Source organism: Harpia harpyja, chromosome 3, assembly GCF_026419915.1.
Source record: "Harpia harpyja isolate bHarHar1 chromosome 3, bHarHar1 primary haplotype, whole genome shotgun sequence".
Classification (NCBI taxonomy): Eukaryota; Metazoa; Chordata; class Aves; order Accipitriformes; family Accipitridae; genus Harpia; species Harpia harpyja.
The window spans coordinates 59951978-59974793 of record NC_068942.1 but is presented as its reverse complement, the minus strand read 5'-3'; the positions used below and the strand labels follow the sequence as shown (position 1 = coordinate 59974793).

The following is a 22816-nucleotide window of genomic DNA, read 5'->3' as shown; positions in this document are numbered from 1 at the left end:
TCAGTTTTAAAGGATATCTATAGCTCCATCAATATTGAAGCCTATGAAGTTAGGCCCATATGGAGGAAAGATACTTGAATAGTTCTGATCTCATCAGCTAACAGGATAGTGATACACAAACTAGATTTCACAAGTTCTTTTACATTAATCAGTCATGAGTAATATACTCAAAGGTGCCTAACTGTTATATGATAGTAATTTTCAAATTGTTATCAGAAGATTGCTGCAGTGTAAAGATGACTTCCAAAGGATTCAAAAAACTAAGAAAAGCAAGTTAATTATCAGTAGATTCATTAGAGAGGGTTTGCACTTTTATCAGTAAACTTTTCTGAATTGGCGAATTGAAAAGATTGAAACCCACTCATTTAGAAAGTTAAGTTTCCCTTGAAAAGCAGCTCTAGGAAAACTATTAGTAGTTTTAGCTGCCTAAAATGCAGATAAAGCCAAAGAGTATACTTAAAAATGTCTAGTAGGCTAATTCCCAGGTATCTAAGTGTCTATGAGAGCTGATTTTATGTGACTTTTGAAATGGAACTTTGACACACTCTATAAATACAGCTTAATCTTAGCATACAGTGCTTAAATTCTGTATCCAACAGCAATGTAACAATTCTGAGTCCTTCTGGGAATGAAGTGCTTTAAAGATATATAAAAAAAGTAAGACAGACAGTTAATAGACATCTTTGTTGACCATTGATGCAGAGAGGCAAAAGGCGCCCTGAACAAACATTTCACTTTGCAGTCCTAACTAAAATTACTTAGAGATGCTCATAAGAAAGAAGGATGCTGCTACCTACCCACAAGATAACAGAATTATTTGTGGAATATTTACAAAATTATTCAAAGTCACTTTATAAACTATTCAGCTTCTGCTTTATTTTTAAAAGTACATAAAACAATTAAGAATTGGCTTATTTGTGCTTTAAAGAAAATCAATGTTTTAAATTTTATTTCTGGCACACAGACTAGTAATTAAAAATGTACTAGGTTCACAATCAAACCACCACCTGACTGTCCATGAACAGCAACTCAGTTTTGCTTTTCAAAGAACATACTTAGAAAATTTTAACACATCAGAACAGATGTGCAGAGAAAGTTACTTGATGGTATAAAGTCCTGTGTCAAGACTTACAAATAACTATGTACTTATATTCACTTACAGAAATATAAATATTTAGTTCCAAATCCAAATTAATCTAAAAATGAAACTAATAATAACCATTCAAATATTAGTCTAATGAATTAATTAATGAGACATAAGTTTGCCGGTAACTTCTAGAAAGGTTAATAAGCTACTTAATGTCCTATATAAATTTAGTAACATTTAAAAAAAGCACAAACATTTACATATTTAAGTGGCTTCTAGATTTCATTTACCAGACATGTCTTTCATACGTGCCTTGCAATATTGACACACCCTTGAGTTTGTTCAAGACCAGAATTTGGAAATTGCAAATCTGGCCATAGGGTCTCAATATAATCACATTAAGCTGAGATATCTGCGAAGACTAAGGACATCCAGGTCAGCAGTTCTGTGATGTTTTAAATCAGCCCTTTTTTTTTTCTCTTGTAATAACTTGGGACCTGTCTCTACCTTCTTAGACTTACTTTGCTTATAGCTTCCTTGGATTCTCTCACTTGTATATATACTTCCATGTTTTATTCTCCCCCCACAGCCAAACTATCCATGTTATTTCATCTGCATGCACCTATCAAGCCTTTGCAACGCTAGCACCAGAAAACTGGCTCAGGCTCCCAACAGTCTATTCCCTACCTCCAGACTGCAGCTTTTAACAAGATTTTTCTGCACAGCACTTGTCCCAGTGCCCTGAAATTCACCACACGTATACAGCAGTCCCCCCAGATCTCTTCAGTCTCCCTCTCCAGTTGCTTCTTAGATATTTCCATCAAATCACCTCTCCTTTCTGCAGTGCCATATCTCATGACCTGGCTCCACGAGCTGTCCAAGAAAAGAAGTGCAGCCCTGGCCCACAAGCTGGTGGAGCTGCCCCAGCCCTTGGCTCCAGCTCACTGCAGCTCACCGCAGAGATGGAGAGCAGTCCCCCACCAGCTCTCCAAATGACGTCACATATACGAGGGCAAGCCACTTGAACCACAACCTCTGGCCCTGTTCCCAAATGCTGAGAGGTCTTTTCATTTTTGACACTGTCTCTCAAGGCATACTCCTTGAGAAGCTGGCGGCTCATGGCTTAGACAAGTGTATTCTTTGCTGGGTAAAAAATTTGGCTGGATGGACGAGCCCAGAGGGTTGTGATGAACGGAGTTAAATCCAATTGGCAGCAGGTCACAAGTGGTGTTCTCCAGGGCTCAGTATTGGGGCCAGTTCTGTTTAATGTCTTTATCAATGATCCGGACAAGGGGATTGAGTGCACCCTCAGTAAGTTTGTGGATGACACCAAGCTGGGAGGGAGGGTTGATCTGCTCGAGGGTAGGAAGGCTCTACAGAGGGATCTGAACAGGCTGGATCGATGGGCCAAGGCCAACTGTATGAGGTACAACAAGGCCAAGTGCCGGGTCCTGCACTTGGGTCACAACAACCCCATGCAGCGCTACAGGCTTGGGGAAAAGCGGCTGGAAAGCTGCCTGGCAGAGAAAGACCTGGGGGTGCTGGTTGACAGCCAGCTGAATGTGAGCCAGCAGTGTGCCCAGGTGGCCAAGAAGGCCAATAGCATCCTGGCCTGTATCGGAAATAGTGTGGCCAGCAGGAGCAGGGAGGTGATCACCCCCCCTGTACTCGGTGCTGGTGAGGATGCACCTCGAATACTGTGTTCAGTTTTGGGCCCCTCAATACAGGAAAGACATGGAGTTGCTGGAGCGTGTCCAGAGAAGGGCAACCAAGTTGGTGAGGGGCCTGGAGCACAAGTCTTATGAGGAGCGGCTGAGGGAACTGGGGTTGTTTAGTCTGGAGAAAAGGAGGCTGAGGGGAGACCTTATCGCTCTCTACAACTACCTGAAAGGAGGCTGTAGTGAGGTGGGTACTGGTCTCTTCTCCCAAGTAACAAGTGATAGGACGAGAGGAAATGGCCTCAAGTCGCGGCAGGGGAGGTTTAGGTTGGATATTAGGAAAAATTTCTTTACATTGGAACAGGCTGCCCAGGGAAGTGGTGGAGTCACCATCCCTGGAGGTATTCAAACAGTGCATAGACAAGGCACTCTAGAACATGGTTTAGTGGGCATGGTTGATGGTTGGACTCGATGATCTTGAAGGTCTTTTCCAACCTAAATGATTCTATGATTCTATGTGGTCGCATAAGAGGAGAGCGCTTTTGGAGTGAGGAGGAGAAGGGAGTAGGGAGAGATCAGAGGAGACTGAGCAGAGAGACAGAGAAGGGGAAAAGAAAGAGTAAATTTTTCTGGGGTTCCTTCCACAGGAATGTATTCCTGAGAAACAATGACCTAATTACAAAAGCTTTTCATTTAGTGTAATGCTACCAAGCTGCAGGTCTACTAGTAAGACAACTACACAGAGACATTGAGTGCTAATCAGACACTTTCACAATTATATCTAGAAAAAAAAAATACTTATGCAATTGTATGGGAGAAACAGTTCTGAATTCGTAAACATGTTAAGTTTGTCTCTCAGACATACTTAAAAAAGTTAAAGACAAAAAGAAAGAACAAGAAACCATTGTGAGACCAATTTAACACAATCGGGGACACCCCCCCCCCGAAGTCTTGACCCTGATTTTCATCTTCATGGAGTGGGAATTTTGCCATTAATTACAACCAAAATGAGATCTGGCCCATTAGAATACAGCAGGTGATCAGTATCCTTAGTTTGCAGAAGTTGCTCAGCACTTGACAGGCATAGGTTCATAAAAATACAACCTATGCTTAAAGAGAGCTGAGGTCTAGAAGGAACAGAAAGTCAGGACAGAGGCACATGAACTGAATAAGGACCAAGAAAACGGAGTGCTGAAGATCAAAGCTGAAGCACACTAACAGGCTTGGCAGACAGGGATGATGACGAACACAGGAAGCCTATTCACATGACACTTGACCCAAGCCAAAGCAATTAGTTCCTCCCTTCCACAAACACTAAGAAGTTCTTATGTTTAAAAATAAATCTTTTTAAAACAAAACTGTGTGTATAAGTTTAAATTAGGGTAAAAAGATTATTTACATAAAACTGCACTTTATGAAAAGTCTATGAAAAATAACCTGTGAAATGACTTCTTTTCAAAACTGTTATGAGTAACTTCAACCTCCTTTAAAATACCCTATGATAATCTTTACTCAGTATTACTTTAGCAGTAATACTTTGAAAATACTATGCAAGTGGAGAACATTAAACAAATGCATAACACAACATATACATTTATCCTTGAATAATCTTGTTCTTTGGAAAGTAAATCAAACCTAACAACCTGATAAGTGTTAACAAATCAGAGAAGTTATGGAAGCAATTCAGAAAAATGGTCAAATTTATAAATTGCTTTCTTTTACAGGTTATGTGCCACTGCCTAATTTGCCAGATGCCTGGATATTCCCTGATTAAATAATACGTGTGCCTTACTTCCAAACAGATTTTAAAAACCTGGTAAGCATTTTTGAGTGGTAGACGTAGCCCTTCTTCACAGGCTATCTGCAAAGGTTTGGGATTTGCCTATAGCTTTTGCGAGCAGAGTTCTGGTGTCTTGTCCTGGGTAGTATTTTTGGCTCTTGCGCAGAAACAAAGAATGTGTATCTTGTATGTCTGCATATAGTTTCTTTTTTGGTAGTGCCTTGTGAGAAATATAAGGGGTCCCACATTACCACAACCTTTGTATAGCAGATTTGGAAACCTCCTCCCCACCGTGCCCTCCCTGCAGCCTGTGCTGTAGGTGATGTGAGTGTAGGTGCCTGTGAGCTCTGCTGACCCCTGCCCAGGCCTGCAGATTCCCAGTCATGGACAGCACATCTGGGCCTGGGCTCTGGCATGGGTGTGATAACGCGGCAATTCTGGACCTTACTGGTGCACTCTGGCCTGACTTCAGCGGCGCCGTGACAGAGGCATGCTTATGGCAAGGGGCACTGGCTGTCCTCCCAGGCAGGAATATAAATGTGCTTTGGGGGTGGTTAGGGACTGGAAGAGGACGAGAGAAAAGGCTTCTACTCGTATTCCTCACCACCCCTTTAGGTAGTAGAAAGTAATGAAAATTAGGCAGTGCTACAGAGCACATCACAGGAATGAGTGCCTTGGGAGGCACCGGCAACACCAGAGCTCCATCCACCACTCCTTCAAACTAGTCACACGTTTAAAAGAGCACATTTTGTGGAAGAGTTCAAAGGCTTACATTACACTGCCCTTTGAAGGAGATCAGTTTTGTGTTATGAATTGAGATCCTGAGGGAGATTTTTCTAGTCCATTCTCCACTTTGAATCTAATACAGAAACAACAGAAAACAGCTATTTAGCCAGCTAGCTCCTTTTTCCTCAAGCTGTCCTCAAGAAGACTTTATACCCATATAATTTAAAACAGACAAGATACTACGCTGCATATTGCATGTCCTGCAATGAAATGCGATGGCCCAAGAGCATTTTATCTTTAACTTCTAATAAAGTGAACCTCAAAACAAGTACCACATGAGGATTTGTAGTGCATAGTGCCACATGCTTTATTCATTGCTTATAAAATGTTCTGCCAGTAAATGTTTTATTAATGTTCATTTGTGTTAAACAAGAAATCCTAAAGACACAACAACTGTGAAAGACGAAGAGAGAACATGAAGACAATAGGCTTGGAAAAAACATCTACAGAAGAGGGAATAGCATTATAACCAAAGATAAGTGCTGTTATCACACCAAAGCCTTCCTGTGAAACTCTTTCAGGAATATTACAGGAGCATGTTATTGGACTGAACTAGGTCTCGGGATCCTGGACTCTACTTCTATCTCTGCCTGTCAGGTATTCCTAGGGGAGGCACTTCCACTTCCCAGCATTAGTTGCTCTCTATCTACAGTAACAGTAATGACATTATCTCCTTTATTTTTATTAAACTTTCTGTTTCACCTCTGTAAAGTAAAAGGAAAAAAATTATAGAAAATAGAGCAGTGTTAAGAGATCATCTAGTTCAGTCTCTTTCTCCGAGTGAAGATTAAATAGACCTATGGAGTTTCTGATTACACAGCCTTAAAGGCCTCCAGTGACAGGGACAACCTCCCCAGGAAAACAATTCTGGTGTCTACTTATGCCAGCCATATGAAAACATTTCCTAGAGTCTAACGTGAATCTTGCCTAATCTAATTTAAGGTTAGTATCACTTTTGCTTTGCCAAACATCAGTGTGGAAAATGGGTTGTAGCTTTCACCCCTTGCAACAACCTTAAAAGATATATCTGCCTCTGGCATGTTGTCTTTCTGGACATGAAAGTCTTTCCTCTCTGACAATGTTTTCTGGATCTGTGATGACTGACAGTGCTCTCCCATGGAACCTCTGCAAACACAAATCTTCTCTGAACTATGCCAAACTGCAACTCATCCGAGCTTTACGACACTGGCACACTTTCCATTCCCTCATTTGAATCAGTAATGGAAACATGGAAGAGTACCAGATGCAGGATGGATCCTATGAAGCTCTGTTCAATATGTTACCTTCTCATTTTGACAGGGTACTGCTGAATGACAGGAACTCCTGGCATGCAGGTATCCTACCACTTCTGTAACTGCACTAGTGCATCATTTGGTGAGGACTGGTCAGAACAAAAAGGTATAAAAACACTTCCCAGAAGCCTTTATCCATAACATTCCCATTCTATTTCATAACCAGATAAACAGTCTTCATTTTACTAGTGCACTTCCAGAATGATTACTTATTATTCTTCATGTCTCCAGCTAGTGCCATTTTGCTCTGTGCTTTGGCCCTTCTCATTTTATTTCTGGTGCTTATATTACTGTTTTACACTTACCTTCAGTAATTTGACAGAAGTAATTCTTAGTTGCCAGTTTATTTCAACTTGCCATCAAGCTCATAATATAGTCTCACATATTTTTCAGTACACTTTCTTACACTTCTATGGAAGGATACAGAAGAGCAAGGGAACCAAAAAGATGTAGGGAAAGAAAGCATAAGTCAAAAAAGAGACTGACTCCACATTACGGAGAAAGGAAATGAGAAAAGGAATATTTAGCTACAAAGGAGACAAGAATGACAACTCAAACAACATGTACATTATTTCCACAAATCCCCAAATTTATTTTATCACTGTATTCATTTATTTAATTACAGTACTTACATATGAGTGACTTTACTTAAACTGTTGAAGGAATGGGCGTCCAGACTCTGAAGTGTTTCATCTATGGAGATGTAGCTAAACACCGGCAAACAGAAAAAGAAACAAATCTCAGACCTTGGCAAGCCATGACTAGTGCCCATCATGCCACTTTATTTTGCCTCTCATTCTTTTTCTCATCCAACTGCCATGACACCGCCAGACACATGGACAGTGTCTAAGGGAGGAACTTTTAACAGGATTTTGATTTTGACTGATGCCTTAGATGCAGATTATACTGCAGAATACAGTTAAATCAAAAAACCCAGTGCTATTAAGCAGCAAAACCAAACATATATATTTCACATTTCAGAATCATATTTCTTCCCTTTTCCCCACTTAAGATGACCTTGGAGTTTTCTAAGGGGACCTAGCCCTCAGGTAAGTTGGCATATTTCTCTGTATTGAAGCATTAGAAAGGAAGGAAAGAAACAAAGATGGTCCCTGGGCCATCACTGCAACAACTGTCGCAATCCCTCTAGAGAGAAACAGATCATCAAGGCAATCAATGCTTTGATATTGCTGAGGAAAAAAAATGTGCTCTGACATGAATTTAGAGAGAAACTCTAGCCATACAGTGAATGTCGTAAAGGATGTAAGGAGTAATGTGGCTCAGAAGCAACACCAGAGAGCAAGCTTAAGAAATATTTACTTGCACAGAATTTAGACTGAGTAGCATTTGTACTGCTAGTGATCTACTGAACACGATGAGAAAATAGCTCTACAGAGTGTCTCCACCATCATTAGGAGGATGATGATATTGGAACAACTGTTAAAGGCTTTAAAGTGTGAATAAAGTTGCAATACATCTAACTAGTGCTGATTTTCAGAGTAACTGACATTACTATTTGGGTTAAATTATCTGATTCTGTCTTTCAAAATATCTCTCAGTTTTAAAAATTATTAATGCTGGAATAGCATTTAAAAGATGTATTCCTGTATTTTTATTTACTTTTCTAATCATATTTTATACCATATGTCTAATCTATAGATCTTTTGAAATAATCAGAATGCCTTGTATATTCTTTATACTTACTGTTATTATTATAATTATTAAAATATTTAAGTACTATCTTTTGATATTCTTGATTGAAGTTACTGACTCAGTTTTTAATATTTTTGTAATTAATGTAATAATACACATACCCTGAGCAAGGCCTAGAATCATACTTAACTTAAAAAATATCCAACTGGTATTTTACATCAATTCTAATTGGGTTGTGTTCCTTAAAAAAAAAACAGAGATGATTTTTAACGTTCTTTCCATTTTTTCCAATGACAGTATTAAGAGTAATAATAGTAAATGGCAAATTAAAATGTGATCATTTAACTCAGGAGGGCTTTTTAATACAATCAATTATGGATCAGATTTTTATTTTTTGTGGAAATTTTAAAGAAGGCAAATCTTTATTTCTTTCAATGGATATTAAAAAATATTTAAGATGTTTTAAAAAATTGGAAAGAATACTTTGTGACCAGCACATGCTCTAACAACCAGCAGATGACTAATACCACTAACTGTTCCAAGGAAATTTATGTCCTCTCCAGACTGGAGCTAAAAGCATATTACCTGAACTAATTTAAACTCTTCTAACATGAGATTTACTTTTTATTGGTCACTTTGGAGATGTATCCACAGTGTTTGAAAAGATACCAGAAAAGTAACTAGTAGAGATTGTATGACCAACAGATTCTCTTCCTACAGTAATATTGCTTTTACAAAGCTATTTGCCTCTTCCAAAAAGAAGATAATAAAAGAGGAATACAATAAAGAAAGTATTTCCAGTCTGTACCTCTGTGATTAAGTATTGCAGAGTTAGATGTTTATGTGAGATGCTTTAATTTTGATTTCCTGTAAGCAACAAATGTCTATTGCCCAGGAAATTGGAGTTTCAGCCTTACAACAAAATTAATTATTCCATTTTAACAGAGCCTACATTTTAACATACCAAAAGATAGGTTATATCAATGACACATTAAAAAAAAAGTTGTTCTATGTAGCAAACAGCTATATATAAATCAGCTTGACGGAAAATGAAATTAGAAATGGATAATGAACAAACATTGCATCCTCATGCTGGGGCTAGGAATTAGAGAGTACTTTTTGCGTGCTGTGATCAAAATGGGTCACCTTACATCAGGCACGCAAGTGCTTTTCTCTCACATATGAGAAGAGGCAGAAGAGCGGCAACGGGGATTCCTCCTCCCCTCCCTCACCCCTACAGCCACCACGTCCCTTCCCACCACACCGCATGTCACATTTTTACTATACTGCCTGGCTTGGAGCTGGTTGAGTTACAGTTTTGTATCTTTCAGCTGTGGGACAAAAGTGGGAAGGAAACGGCTTATTTTCTTTGTGTGTTGACCTCCACTCTTCTGCTTCATAAGCAGATGTATTTGTGTGCATTAATTAAACCACATCATCATTGATGACAGGGCAATCAGTAGGTTTATTTGCTTTAGTGTCAGCTAGATAAACATCCGAAAACCACACAAACACTTTCAAAATCTCCCCTGAGATAGGTATATCAAACAGAAACATGTATTAATGGTGCATAAACACTTACTTCCAAGTGTTCAGAGTGCCTCTAAAAACCTTTGGACTCTGGCTAATAAACTCCTAATAGAACACATTAAATGTAAGATACAAAAATCGTAGCAATCGGAACTGGAAGGAGTTGCATCAGAAGAAGGAAAGTGTGTTTAAATTCCCATTCTGAAGGCATGTTACAATTCAGCACCTCCTCTCCCTACCAGCTGTGTTTAATTTGCAGGATTTCAAAATGCCTTCAACACCCATCACAAATACAGTCATAGCTTAAACACCAAATGCACAGCTTCAGAGAAAGTCTGTTTGTGGATAACACTTTAATCACCATTTCCTATTCAGAAAGAGCCTGAGAACACAGGATTTAAAGCAGTTTGGCATGTGGTAGTAGCCACAAGGGCCCCTCCCTGCCCTTGTTTTCTTCCTTCTCCCTCTCTCTCTACTTTTCTTCACTTTTTTCCAGCCTCAGCATCCCCTGTGTTGCTGCCCACCGGCTGCCCCTGTTCTCCTCTGCTGCTGATGGAGGGCAGCTTGGTGATGTGTGGGGTACTTCACGAGAGGACAACCAGGAGCAGCTAAGGCAGTCGAAGCCCTGAGTTGGGGCTGTACTGTATGGGCTGACACTGGGGAGCAGGGGAGGTGTGGGAGCACTGGGGTGCAGATGCATGCTAGGTGGGGGGAGCCGTGTGGTGGCACTGGCTGTGAGACAGCAGTGTGCACAGGGCGTGAAAAGGCACAGTGTTGCACAGAGGAAAACAGTGCAGCAGGGAAATGTGCTCTGCATGGGGTTGCTGGCAGAGAGCACTGTGCAATGCAGGGATGTGACTTTGCGTGGAGAAGCTGTGGAGGAAACTGCTCAGGGAGCTACAGGTCAGGTGTCTGTGAGGTACTCATGAATGTGACCCCAAAGCACCATCCTGAGCCCAAGAAAAAGGTTCCTTACCCTTGACCCTGAAAATAGTGAATGTTCAAACTGTGCTAAGTCAGTAGGAAATACCAGATGAAGCCCTTCTACAAAGATTTAATGTATTTGCAACTTTACAGATGTAAAACACAAATTTCTCTTGCATCTGAATACCTTACAAACCCTTTTTTTTTTCAGTGCACTGATGCATTTCTAACAGGAATTAGCTTTGCACTTGAGCATTTCATTGAAATGCTTTATGTTTCATTCCTGTGGCAAAGCAGCACAGGGAAACAATCTACTTCTGGCTATAAAGAGTACATAGATATGCATTCGTTTAAGAGAAATAGTAGCTCTAAAATTTTTGTTTAAACAAGGTTCATAAAGAGGACAACTGAATTTTCTATTCAGTACAGAGGAAAAAAAGGTTTATTTGTGGAAATTATATAGTAGAAACCATATAGCAAAACGAAGTGCTATATTTGGAACAGTAAAGACAGTCTCTATCACCCTATTGAAACTTCAGGACATTTTCTAGATGAGTTTACAAAGCAAAGAATGATCTGGTAATTTTCGTTGCTGATGGAAGTTATGGGTTAGGAGAGGCAATGACACGTAGTAAATCAGAGGCCAAGATGTACACCCAAGAGCTGTAGTTAAAATACAGGTACTGGTTCCTTAATCCAAAAGTTATATCAAGAAAGTGGGAGTTCATGATTTGTAGTAGTAGTAATGCTATAAGAAAAATCCAGAACGGCATTGACACTATCCAAATTTAAACTGCTGTCTAATCTTCATAGGCTTTTTAAAAATAACAAGAGAAAGAGAAATGTGGTAATCCCAAAGGCATTGCACAGCAGGAGAGACAGTGTAACACTACCACATCAGGTCATGATTTTAGGTGGGTTACTGCTATATTCAACTGTATCTATGCTATTTTCCTACACATAAATGTGGAGTAGGGGAAAGGTGAAACTCCATATTCAGATACTCTCTTTAAAGAATAATTTGGGGAAGATAGTGACATTTGTTTTCCCAGGTAGCCTTGAAATCACAAACCAAATAAAATGACATGGATGCCAACATATTATCTTTAGATGTATAAAAAGCACCTATTCATCTTATTTAAGGCCATAAGGTCTTTGTAATTTTGACTTTCCTCTTCAACTGAAATGTGATCAAAGCATGCAACAGAGTGGTTATCTGTTACCATGTTACTACCAAACAGTATAGGCAAAAGATTGGCATTGACTCATAATGCCCATGGAGAGAGACTAGGCGGCTAAGTGTCCTTAGCCTACAAGGTCACTAAGTGATCTAGAGACAGGCAGTGTGAATAGCCCTTTCTCACCTCTGGTGCCATGAAGGTTAGGAAGATTGGGTGTAACAGCCTTTTGGCCACTGGAAGTTTTTGGAAGCTAGGCATCTTTAGAGAAGGGTTCACTGAGTTCTTCAGATGAACATCTGTGCTTTTAAAAATTCATATATATTACAATTTAAGAATTTTAAAATCTGAAAAGCGTCTAAGCAATGGATTATGTGTTACTGAAAGCTGAAAAAGAGTTGGCATCTTCCTACATTTAAGAAAACTCTGTTTTGAACAAAGTTTATCAGATTTATATACAATACTACACATCATATGAGGGACATTCCCCCCCCCCCCAAGCCCCCAAAACAATACACCATCTATCTGATTAAACTGAGATGGTAAATGAGGCTGCAGATATTCAAGAACAATTACTTATAAGGATATTAGAAGGTCTTTACTTCAATACACCTGGACGAAACTATAAAATATAATAGGCAGACCTCTATGTCCCCCCAAAGTCCTGTTTCATGAATTCTTAAATAGTAGTCCATCTCAGCCATTCAGCCAAAGCTCAGCTGGAGTTGAGACTTGCAAGGAATGTCAAGGACAACAGAAGAGCTGCTATTGCTACATTTGTAATAAAAGGCTGAACAAGAAAAATGTGGGCCTCTTGCTGAATGAGCTGTAACTAACTGAATGAGCTAGTTAACAGTCGACACACATAAAGCTGAGCACCAGACTGGATAAAGCCCTGAGCAGTCTGGTTGGACCTTATAGTTGGCCTGACTTTGAGCAGGTGGTGGACTAGAGGCCTCCTGAGGTCCCTTCTAAATTACATGACTCGCTGATTCTGGGGAGTGAATTGGGAGATGGCAGAGAAGCTCCCTGCATGAAATAGCCACGCACGGGATGTTAGATTATGGGCCAGCCACCAAGAAGAAGAAACAAAGGTGGGACAACTTTGTCTCAAGAATGCTGACATCAATAAGCAGTCCAGTGCAAGGGTAGCCTCTTCCAATGCAACAAATGTTGACATTAGGCAAATAGGTAGAGGCTGCTGGCTGTGATTTACGGATCATATCCATGCATGTGTTTACATACAAAGGAGGTGACACAATGGAAGTCCCTCTCATATCACACAAATACTAATGTTTTGGTGAAAGTCCATCCCTAGTCTAGAAATGCCACAGGGTCTCCAATGAAATGAGTTACAAATCATGCTGGGAGCTAGAAACAAATTTTTAGCCAGGACCAGCAATAGAATATGTTAATTTGTTATGAATGAAACCTTTTTCATATTTTGGGAACAGCAAAAAAAAAAAAAAAAAGTTTTATAGCCTTATTTATCACATCTACTTCAGTAAAGGTGTGCTCTTACCCAAAAATGCCTAGTATGCCTTCCCATAGCTATTTCAGGTTATAACCAATGGGATGATTACCTGCAGTTCTAAAATGTAAGTGGTGAGGTAGCAAAGGTGCAAGAATATTTTCATTTCACAAGATTTTATATACAAAGACAGAATTTTGGAGAAGGAAAGTGGTTTTTAATAAAAGACCTAAAAGAATAATATCGAAAACAGAACTTACATCCTAGAGATGTTGGGGAGATTGGAAAAAGCGTCACTTGGAATTGTTCTTAGATGAGTCTCCATAAACCTCCTATAGAAATAAAAGTTTGGCAGTTAATATCCTTTGGTAAGTACAATTTAACATTAAAAAGTCCTATACAACTCCAGCTCTGCTCCAATATTTCTATTCTTATCTTCCCTTTTCTCAATGTTTCTATCTTTGCCTCATCTCTATTCCTTTTTCATTATTTGGCTTGGTTTGCTCCCTCAGTCTAAATTACAACCTTCTGCATCATCTCTTTTAGGAACTCAGCATTCAGTGGTAATGATGGACCGTCCAAAACTCCAGAGCATGACCTGCAAACATATTTGTCCATTGAATTAAATGAAGTATTAAGAGTATAAGCATTCTTTTAATCATTTCAGGCTCCACAAAAATATCCCATCCCTCATTCTGAGCAAGAAATTCAGGTATACCAGCCAAAATTGAATTAGAGCAATTGCATACTACCTCCACAGAATTCTTCATATACTTTGTAATAAATAAAACATTCTTCCTCCCTAAACCTCTGATGTGGGGATGGCATGTACATTGTTATTTTTTAACTTAAGCCCAGTTAAAGATGCACTTCAGGAGAGAATAGAATCATGTATCTTACCCATCTGCAGGAGGTTTCAGAAAAACAGGCAATATTTCAGGGAGATACTTATCAACAGCCTATTTCTTAACAGAATGAATCTCTAGCAGACTGACTCCTCCAAAAACAGAGGAAATGCTTTGGAAAATTAGCCTATAATGTCTGTTAAACTTACAGTTACAACTTATCATTGCTGGATGAGGTAATCTTTGGTTTTCCAGTGCATCTGGGAATAGACTTATATAATTTATAGTCAATCAATAGCCTGAAGAATAATCAAGAACAAATGATAAACTTTTCCCATAGCTGCTATTTAAGAACAGTTCAGTAGAAAAGAACTAAAAAAATTAGGATGATTTCCTAATGCTGTTTTCTGTTTCATAATATGAAGTATCTGATTATAATAATTATATTTGATTTACACAGACATTATTATCATCTTAAGAGTTATCAAGCTTCTGGAACTTGCAAACAAGAAATACAAATATGTGTAGAAATTCTTAAAACTTCCATCTTGAGTAAAAATATAAATTAAGAGAATGTACACTCCTATCATCCCAGGGGAAGGCTCTGTCTGCTTCCCAAGTATACCTCCCTTACTCCATATACTTGTTACAAGAATGAGCAAGGAGAACCTAAAGACTTCTATTTTTCCAACAGTGGGTTGATGTTTCTCTTGACCTCAATCCACCCAGCTCCCACCGAGCCCCCAACCAGGGGAATGTCAGTTGGTCCAGAGGTATACTTGCCTATTCCCCTGCACCCATAGCACCCTGACACCCATACCAGTGCTCTCCCATCCTTCTCCCTCCTCCACTTCATACTACTGCTTCCTTCTATTATCACAGTCCTAGACAAAATATTTGTAAAAACCAGCTGCTTAGTCCAGCACAGCCTGCTGATCTTGCTGTTGTGTTTCAACACCTCTCTTAGGAGGCTGACAGTGATGACTGAGGAAGTTCTGGTTTCAAACAGATTTTAACAAGTCCTAAAGTAGAACAGGGTGAATGAGGGACGTTGACAGGCTGGAGAAATGGGCCAACAGGAACTTCACGCAGTTCAACAAGGAGAAAGTGGAAAGACCTGCACCTGTGGAGGAAAAACCCCAGGCACCAGTACATGCTGGGTGTCAACTGGCTGGAAAGCAGCTTTGCAGAAAAGGACCCCGGGGTCCCGGTGGACGCCAGGTTGAACATCAGCCAGCAACGTGCCGTTGCTGCAAAGAAGGCTATTGGTTTCTTGGGCTGCATTAGGAGGAGCAAGCTTCTCCTAAGGCTTCTCCCTGAGACCTGTTAGAACTCAGAAGCCCAGAAAAAGATAGTTTAAGCCACTTCCAACTATCCAAGCTCACTTTTAACCTCTCTTATATCCCTCTGGTCCTCTGTTCACCTACAAAATGCTGACTCACACTATAGTTCCCATCACCAGTCATTACAGAAACTAGTACTTAACCTATCATAATTCCATGTTCCAGAAAAGCAAGAATTTAAACACCATCCTAAGTCTCTTCTTGACCTCCTGCTCTGATGTCAGACATTCATCCCTCTCTTGTTTTTGTCAGATAATGAACAGTCAGACCCATCATTCATGGGCTAAGTGACCTCACATTAATCTTTCATTGACATACCTGAAATTTACACATCCCATCAGGAAAGCCTGGAAATCCTGGATAATATTTATGAATCAATTATATCAAAGTTGCTGTATTATGAAACAACTCTGCATTTATAAATTTCTAGACAAGGTTCCTAATATCTCAAGAATAGACACAATGAAGAAACGTAGCCTTAAAGGCTGTATTTTGACTGAATGGCTGGTAAGTTATGTGGTTTGAAAGTGGGAGTATCATATTTCTTCCTATCTATCTGCTAGAGTTTAAAGATATACCAACATTCTGCAAATATGACAAAACCCCATATGGGTTACAGGATGTGTTTATAAACAGACTTATAAAAAAGATAGAGACAGTAAAGTATAAATAGAAATCTTAGGCAGAGGAAGAGAAGCAGCAGCCCATTTCATGACAAAAACTTGGTTGTGAGGTGAAACAGTATGAGATTGTCAGCAACACTAAAAGACTCCAAGTTCACATAATACACCTACTACATAAACAACGTGCTAAATAATAGCAGTAGCATATACTGACAAAGTAATCGGTGTTTGTTAGCTGCCGTTCTTCAACTACTTGCTGTCTTAACAGATTGCTGACTGAGTTCAAAGAGTCAGTGATTACACAGACCATCATAATGTGGAGTCAATGCAACAGGTCTGGGGCCAGGGCCAACCTTTTAAGCCAGCGTTTGCACACAACCACCTGCAAAGCTCCAGTTCTCTCCGAGTTTTAAAAACCCGTGGGCTGATACATTACTGCTAATTTTAAGCCACCTCCTAAAGCAATTTAAAACTTTGCAGAAAATATCACTGCTTGAGTCCCTGTTTGCCAAGTGTGAGTCTGTGGATAATTATTGGTTGGGGACCACCAGGCACCAGTGGTGTGTAGAAGGCTGTGGGATGGACAGTAGTAATTCTATGGAGTGGGAAGAAGACAGGCTGAGAAAAATTCTCAACCAGAACAGTCTATGGTGGATCAAAAATGAGAGTAATTTAAATAGACTAACTTCAGTTTAGCTGAGTCTAACTGCATATAAAGATCACAAGCTTACCAACTGTGTTAATACGCTCTTCAGGCTGGGAAAGCAGCAAGTTTGGGAATTTAAAGCCCAAAGCCAGAAACAAGAGAGGCAAGACAGGTCAGGACTTCCAGCCTGCCAACCACAACATACAGTATGAACATATGACGAATAATTGAGAATTCATTATATTAATGGACTATGATTCTTCCTGTCTTACATGCATTAGAAACTTTCTTTAAACCTGCATGTTTCAATTTGAAATTTAGCAAGTGAGTCCAGTATCCAGACAGCCACAGTATGTTCATGAAGAAAGTAAGCTTTTTCAGAATAAAGGAAAAAACTTTGCTGAGAAAAAATGCATTAGTTTTCTAAGTGAGAAAAACTGTAACTATAAGCACTTACATATTTAATAGGCTCACTTATTTTCCTTTCTATATTAAGGCAAAGACAACACACATGAGAATGTTCAATACCATTTAATGAAAAAATTGCTCCTGTGCTAACCTGAGAACTACCGCTTATTTTTACCTTTATTTTCTCATTCAGATTAGAAGCCTCAATAAATAGAGAAAAAAATCTTCAGTCTTTATTCCATAAAATCTTTCAAAAAGAAGAAGCCAAAGTCTGAGGTACTTTTCATTACAAACATTCTATCAATATTTGCAAAGATACAAAAGCATACAAATCACATTTTTGCTAAATGAGTCGTTTCAAAAATGGCAAGAAAATTTTCCAGAAAAACATTTTAAATTTTATAGGATGACATTTAGTTTGTGTTTCTTAGTTTCATAGGTTAGAAAGTCAGTTTGAAGTTTTTAAAATTTTCTTTCTGCTTTGATATTTACACCAAAAGTTTAGCCTGTATGTTCCTGAAAGACTCTACATTGCATATACCAAGCAAATGAAACCTGAACAACTGATAAGAAACATATTAGGCTGCTTGTGCAGAACTTTGCATTTTTGCTTTCCTCTGCCCAAAACAGCTGTTAACCTGGAATGTAAGGAGTTTCTTGGTCAAAAATCAAGTACTACCTGATTTAGCTAACAACTGAAAAAACTCCCACTTTGAATCCCTTCTGATCTTCCCAAACAATCTTTAGCAAAGACTCTGTTTCTCAAAATTAGCATAATTATTTTCATTAAAGAGAAAAAGAAGCTTCTTTTAAAAGTAAAAGACCACATAGACTTCAAGTATTTTATATCTGCATAGAAACAACCCTGTTTCTGACTAACTCAGAATACAGGTATACATAAATGGAGATTGTGAAGTATTCAAACTTAAACATATTTGCTTCATTTTAATGACCATACAGTATCAACGTACAGAGCATTACCCAAGCATCTAGTAGATAATAATCTTGTCTTTCCCTTAAGCACTGTATTTCTAGTACTGCTGAGCACTGATTCATTATTTGTGCTTTGCTGTTCTATGACAGTTAATCTAGTGTCCTATTTGATAATGCACCAAGGAACTCTTTTCTTGGGGTGGCTGGTGACTACACTCCTATCAGTTAAGAAAGAGCTATCTAATGATGAATGAACATTTTGTTAGTTTCAGTATTAATTAGTCCTATCACTTAAGAGCCGTAAGAGTAGGCAGCTTAAGCCAGGCATAAGACAATGAAACTAGAATCAGCCCTGTAAACTAAGCAAGTGGCATTAATTGCAATGTAATTAGTGATGTTAATTGCCTTCAGTATATTCTGTTGTATCACAGCCATTTTTTCTCATTTTAGACTGCACTTTAAAAAAAAATCTATAAATAGTAATCCATTAAAATATGCAATTTACAGCTGGCTTAAAACAAGGTGTGCTGGTTTTGGCTGGGATGAACTCTATTTTCTTCATAGTAGCTAGTATGGGGCTATGTTTTGGATTTGTGCTGAAAACAGTGTTGATAACACAGGGATGTTTTTGTTATCGCTGAGCAGTGCTTACACAGAGTCAAGGCCTTTTCTGCCTCTCACCCCACCCCACCAGCGAGTAGGCTGGGGGTGCACAAGAAGTTGGGAGGGGACACAGCTGGGACAGCTGACCCAAACTGACCAAAGGGATATTCCAGACCATATGACATCATGCTCAGCATACAAAGCTGGGGGAAGAAGAAGGAAGGGGGGGACATTCAGAGTGATGGCGTTTGTCTTCCCAAGTAACCGTTATGTGTGATGGAGCCCTGCTTTCCTGGAGATGGCTGAACACCTGCCTGCCGATGGGAAGTGGTGAATTAATTCCTTGTTTTGCTTTGCTTGTGTGCGTGGCTTTTGCTTTACCTATTAAACTGTCTTTATCTCTACCCACGAGTTTTCTCACTTTTACCCTTCTGATTCTCTCCCCCATTCCACCAGGGGTCAGTGAGCAAGCGGCTGTATGGGGCTTAGTTGCCAGCTGGGGTTAAACCACAACACAAGGTAAAAGTAATAATAATAGAAATAAAAAACACTTTCACAAAAATATTCCACTAATAAATCAAGGTTAGAAAAATAGGAGAAAAGCTTTGCTCATATATGAAACACTACTAACTCTTCACACAGACTATAGTTCTTGACTATCCATTTAACAGACCTCTATTTTAACGTTAAGCAAAGCCATAATTACATCTCAGATGCCAGGAGTTCCTCACTTCCACCTGTGCATTTAAGTGCATTTAAGTCAGAATCACAGCATAGCTGATTTTTTTGTTGAATGCTAAATACAGTTAGAGAAAGACTAGTACCAGGAGTTAAAGCAAAATCCAAATAAAACTGTTTATAATCCCAGTTCTTTTTCAACTGCATATACATAGAAGAACAGAATCTGGCCTATGACTTACAAAAGTCAGTGTTCAGCATATAAGGAGGTTAAACTGAAACCGTTGATAGGTATTTCATTTCTTACAGGTGACCATTTTCAAACATTTGAAATTGGTGAATATCCGAAGTACCTAGCAACCAGGACCAGAGAAACATCAAGGGATTTTCCATTTGAGAGGTACAGGCAATCTGTGTGCACATGTAAATTCCACAGCCTCTGTCTACTTACATTTCACTATTTCATTTCTATTACTGTCTTATGTTAGAGCAAAAAAAAATCCAGGGGAAAATGCAGGAGAGGTATATATCCACTTCAGTCGTACCTGTTTGATGCCCAGGGTACTCCACCCCTTGAGCTAGAAAGTAAGGATGAAGAGCATAACATACCCCTCTTAATCCAGGAGGAAATAGTTAGGTACCTACTACACCATCTGGACACTCAGAAATCTATGGGACCTGATGGGATCCATCCAAGAGTACTGAGGGAACTGGCGGAGGAGCTTGCCAAGCCACTCTCCATCATTTATCAGCAATCCTGGTCAACAGGGGAGGTCCCAGACAACTGGAGGCTTGCCAATGTGACTCCCATTTATAAGAAGGGTGGGAGGGAGGATCCGGGGAACTACAGGCCTGTCAGCCTGACCTCGGTACCGGGGAAGATTATGGAATGGTTTGTCTTGAGTGCACTCACATGGCAAGTCCAGGATAAGAAGGGGATCAGGCCCAGCCAGCATGGGTTTACAAAAGGCGGGTCCTGCTTGACCAACCTGATCTCCTTCTATGACCAGGTGACCCGCCTAGTGGACGAGGGAAAGGCTGTGGATGTTATCTACCTTGACTTCAGCAAGGCCTTTGACACTGTCTCTCATGGCATACTCCTTGAGAAACTGGTGTCTCGTGGCCTGGACAAGTGTACTCTTCACTGGGTGAAAAACTGGCTGGATGGCCGGGCCCAGAGGGTAGTGGTGAATGGGGTGAAATCCAGTTGGTGGCGGGTCACAAGTGGTGTTCCTCAGGGCTTGGTATTGGGGCCAGTTCTGTTTAATATGTTTATCGATGATTTGGATGAGGGGATTGAGTGCACCCTCAGCAAGTTTGCAGATGACACCAAGTTGGGAGGCAGGGTCGATCTGCTTGAGGGTAGGGAGGCTCTACAGAGGGATCTGGACAGGCTGGATCGATGGGCTGAGGCCAATCGTATGAAGTGCAACAAGGCCAAGTGCCGGGTCCTGCACTTGGGTCACAACAACCCCATGCAGCGCTACAGGCTTGGGGAAAAGCGGCTGGAAAGCTGCCTGGCAGAGAAAGACCTGGGGGTGCTGGTTGACAGCCGGCTGAATATGAGCCAGCAGTGTGCCCAGGTGGCCAAGAAGGCCAATAGCATCCTGGCCTGCATCAGAAACAGTGTGGCCAGCAGGAGCAGGGAGGTGGTTGTTCCCCTGTACTTGGCACTGGTGAGGCCGCACCTCAAGTACCGTGTTCAGTTTTGGGCCCCTCACTACAAGACAGACATTGAGTTGCTGGAGCGTGTCCAGAGAAGGGCAACCAAGTTGGTGAGGGGCCTGGAGCACAAGCCTTATGAGGAGCAGCTGAGGGAACCAGGGCTGTTTAGTCTAGAAAAGAGGAGGCTGAGGGGAGACCTTATAGCTCTCTACGACTACCTGAAAGGGGATTGTAGTGAGGTGGGTGTTGGTCTCTTCTGTCAGGTGTCTGGAGATAGGACAAGAGGAAATGGCCTCAAGTTGAGGCAAGGGAGATTTAGGTTAGATATTAGGAAAAATTTTTTTACTGAGAGGGTTGTCAAACATTGGAATGGGCTGCCCAGGGAAGCGGTTGAGTCACCATCCCTGGAGGTATTCAAAAAGCGAGTGGATAGGGTACTCCAGGGCATGGTTTAGGGGGCATGGTTGACGGTTGGACTTGATGATCTTGAAGGTCTTTTCCAACCTAAATGATTCTATGATTCTATTCATCCGATAACTACACTAACAGCGTGCACCATGTAGCTAAAATACTATTAGAGTGAAACTTACAGACGCAGATGTGATAGAATACATGAAAATCTAAAGAGAAAACATTTCTATTGCTCTCTGGCTTATTTGGTAAATCATTTGAAAGCTTTATTTCTCACTGCTGAGGAATCCTGACTCAGTGCTGATGTTCTTACAATAGCTTGAAGGCATACATAATATATATCTAATACCTTACACTAAACATAGCTGTAAAAAGCACTGGTCTTTTTAAAAGATTTTTACAACTGCATTTAGCTACAAGCCTCTCAAGAGTCTGGGGTTTGTTGTGGGGTTTTGGGGGGTTTGGTTGTTTCCCAAGCATGAGACTGTTCATCAAGACAGGGCAGCAGCAGAAGGATGTCCTTCCTATCTGTCACCTGTGAGAGACTGGTGGGAGGGAGCGTTCCTTCTTTGAACACTGACCAAGACTACTTCTCCCCGTCATTTTCTGGTACCCTATACAAAGCCCAGATCAGGCTAAACAGCCGTGTCTATCACCTGAGTTCACAGAGCAGAAAAAACCCTACAAAACAGAGTGGTAAATGAAGGAGCTAAACACTTAGCTGCAGATTAAGAGATGGGAGCAATTACATGAGGACTCTGATGGTAGATTTAACTGGGATAGTCAAACCTTGTTACTTTGCTAGATGTTGGTAGATGTGGCTGGACAGTTTGGGTGTTCGCTTCTTAGCTCTCCTTCATGTACGCCCTAGAATATTAATATGAAATTAAATCAACAGTGACTTATATTGGGAAACTGGCCAGGGACCTGGGTGATAGAAAAACGAAACACATTCCTTTCAGCCTTTTCTGAGATGGGACAGTACCAGAAGAAACAGTAAAAATACTGGATTCTGAAGTGATGGGACAGATTCGTGGAATAAAAACACATCTGGGCATATAAAATACAAATTCTGAGGTTCAGAAAGTGCATGAACCACAAACTATTACTGGGAGAGTATTCGAGGACAGTGTCACTACATGTTTGTCTTATTCATGTACTCTTCACAGGGCATACGTTGCTGGTCACAGCTGCAGGCAGGAGACCGGGAGAGATGGAGCTTTGGCATGATCCTGCACAGCCACTCCTCTGTAATTACATACACAAGCAAGTGTGCCCAGGGAGCTCTATAAGCCTTGCAAG

General features: G+C 40.2%; 1 protein-coding gene across 1 annotated transcript in view; it reads right to left on the bottom strand.

Annotated features, from left to right (window-relative positions):
- Window positions 1-22816, bottom strand: part of TSHR (thyroid stimulating hormone receptor) — a 78579-nt gene that overhangs the window by 35551 nt on the left and 20212 nt on the right. Inside the window, exons 2-3 of the mRNA XM_052782920.1 lie at window positions 13620-13691; window positions 7236-7310 (exon numbers count right to left, since the gene is read on the bottom strand). Of these exons, the coding sequence (XP_052638880.1) occupies window positions 7236-7310; window positions 13620-13691 (147 nt within the window). The remainder of the gene's footprint in view (window positions 1-7235; window positions 7311-13619; window positions 13692-22816) is intronic.